Source organism: Penaeus monodon, chromosome 10 (genome assembly GCF_015228065.2).
Source record: "Penaeus monodon isolate SGIC_2016 chromosome 10, NSTDA_Pmon_1, whole genome shotgun sequence".
NCBI classification, from domain to species: Eukaryota; Metazoa; Arthropoda; class Malacostraca; order Decapoda; family Penaeidae; genus Penaeus; species Penaeus monodon.
Genome location: NC_051395.1, coordinates 51,872,276 through 51,874,775, shown reverse-complemented (window position 1 = coordinate 51,874,775; position 2,500 = coordinate 51,872,276). Strand labels below are relative to the sequence as shown.

The window sequence follows — 2,500 nt, the reverse complement described above, 5'->3', positions numbered from 1 at the left end:
CCGCCACGCTGGACGACCTGCCGTGCGTCGTCAACAAGACGCAGTCGTCGTCGCACCGCCTGGTGTGCGTGACGTCGCGCATGCCGCTGTCGTCGGGCGAGGGCGGCAAGGAGGGCGCGGGGCTGCCCCGGACGGCGCGCCGCCTCGTCGTGCAGGTGGACAGCGCCGTCCGCGTGCTGGCCGAGCCCTTCACGTACACGCCGGACCCGCGCGTGTTCGAGCTCAAGCCCCTGCGCAGCCCCTGGAGCGGCGGCCGCCTCATGACGGTGCACGGCCGCAACCTGGACGCCATCCAGGCGCCGCGGATCACCGTCCTCCTGCACGACCGCATCCTCAACTCGTCGGCGTGCCGCGTCCTCAGCCCCGGCCAGATGGAGTGCCCGTCGCCGCACGTGAACCGCCAGGTCCTCATGGCTCTCATGCGCGAGCGGAGGGACGCCGACGGCCCGGACGACGCCAGGAACGAGAAGAGGGCTTCGCACAAGGTTTCCAGGTGAGTTGCCGCGCCGAATTGAAAAAAAAAAAAACGATAAAAATATATTAAAAAAAAAAAAAAACAAGCCCTCTCGAATTGAAAAAATAAAGAAACAGTTCATTCATACCGATATTGATGCAGGTTTTAATGAGTTTACAGCTTTCATATACAACTTGGTAAAAAAAAAAGTCCTTTCGAATTAAAAAAATTAAATAAACAACAAGGAGATAATTTGCTCGCTCAGAACATATACGCAGGAAATATCGGCTTCAGTTTGAAATGCAGATTCAACTCCACTCGACACCAGAATTAGAATCTAAAACAGAGCGAGGTAGCTTAAGACTCCCACACTATCCTACAATCTCGATCTACCCGTTGACGAAACTCCCTCCTTCCCTCCTTCCCTCCCTCCCTCCCGTCCCTCCCTCCCTCCGCAGGTCCCCCCGCCAGAACTACGCCGACTCCGTCCTCCTCGACGTCGGGTTCATCATGGACAACGTGGCGTCCGTGAGGAATCTGAAGCACGTCCTTCCCTCCTCCGCCCGCGCCTCCCTCCACTACGTCCTCGACCCGACCTACAAGAAGTTCCCGAACGGCATCAAGCTCTACAAGGGCGACACGCTGGTGATCGAGGTACGGCCGGCGGGTCGGGGTTTTGTACGTGCATGTACACGCACATAAACACGTACACGTACAAGTACACGTACAAGTACACGTGCATGTACAAGTAGACGCACACGCACACGCACAGCGTCAAGTTTAACGCGCATGCGCGCCCACGTACACGACACACGATACAAACGTACAATTCACACAAAACAACACACTCAGTCACACACGTAACACCACACACACACACACACGCACACTACAATACACCACACACGCCGCACGACATCCCAACACCATTGCACACACAAACTCCACTACAAACAACTAGCACACCACACAACAACCCAAACACCCTCCAACCACATCCACACCCACACCCCCACAGCTTAACTCAACTGCGACGAACACACAAACGGACCACACCGCAGTCACACGACACTCGCACCGACCCACGACACGCCACCCAACACACCCCCACACGACAGCAGGTCACGCCACTACACCTTACCTTACGTGCTCACGAATACAATCTGCGTAACCCATTGAACAATAACTCTTCCTTACAAAAATAGACGACTAAAGTAGAAACTGAAAAAATTTTCCCTTTCCTATCTCTACATTCCCAACCCCACTTTGGCCAACCAATAGGCTGAATCCACTGTAACAGGATTAATTTGTACGTTAAACTGACCATCGGGCGGCTAGTGCCAACGTGAGCCCTTGCTTGACCCACTGGTTGTCCCCTCCGTAACGCTTCCTCCCCTCACTGGAAGAGCTAGTCCCACGACACTGTCTTTGTCACTTGGTGGTGTCAAATTTCAAATTACGTTCCCATACATTGCGCTACAAATGATTAAAAGGTAAGGCGCCATTTTCCGTTCATTTTTTCGTTTTCTTCTAAGGAGTAGTTATAGCGTTCATACGAAACGACGTTAGGGTGGCAATGTTTTTTGTTTCTTTTGCTTTCTTTTTTAAGGAATTCTACAGGGTTCCTAATTTAATGGTATTGAGAAAGAAAAAAAGTTAGATTCTGTCATCAAAAAAGAGAAAAAAAGGTTATGACAAAAATCAAAATTTCCGTTTTCTGTTTCTTCCTGTTTTATGGAATTTAATGAAAATATTAGTTAATTTTCCAATGATATAAACAAAAAAATAAAACCCATAATCCAAATCAAAAACCCCTCAAAAAAAAAACAATTTTCCCTATACTACCACGCCCCCTTCCCTTAATCTATAAATAATCAAAAATATCATAATATACCATCATCTATATCATAAAACTTCCCTATAACCTCATGATATCCTCCCCAAAAAAAAAAACATAACCCCCCTCCCCCCCTCAAAAAAAAAAAAAATCCAATTTTCTAATACCAACCACGCCCCCCTTCCCTCTACTCACCTTCCCCCCCCACC

General features: G+C 49.6%; 1 protein-coding gene across 1 annotated transcript in view; it reads left to right on the top strand.

Moving 5' to 3' along the window:
* LOC119577701 (plexin-B-like) overlaps window positions 1-2,500 on the top strand; it is a 71,714-nt gene that overhangs the window by 48,141 nt on the left and 21,073 nt on the right. The window contains exons 6-7 of the mRNA XM_037925256.1: window positions 1-493; window positions 913-1,108. The exon at window positions 1-493 is cut by the window's left edge and continues 100 nt beyond it. Coding sequence (XP_037781184.1) covers window positions 1-493; window positions 913-1,108 — 689 coding nt within the window. The remainder of the gene's footprint in view (window positions 494-912; window positions 1,109-2,500) is intronic.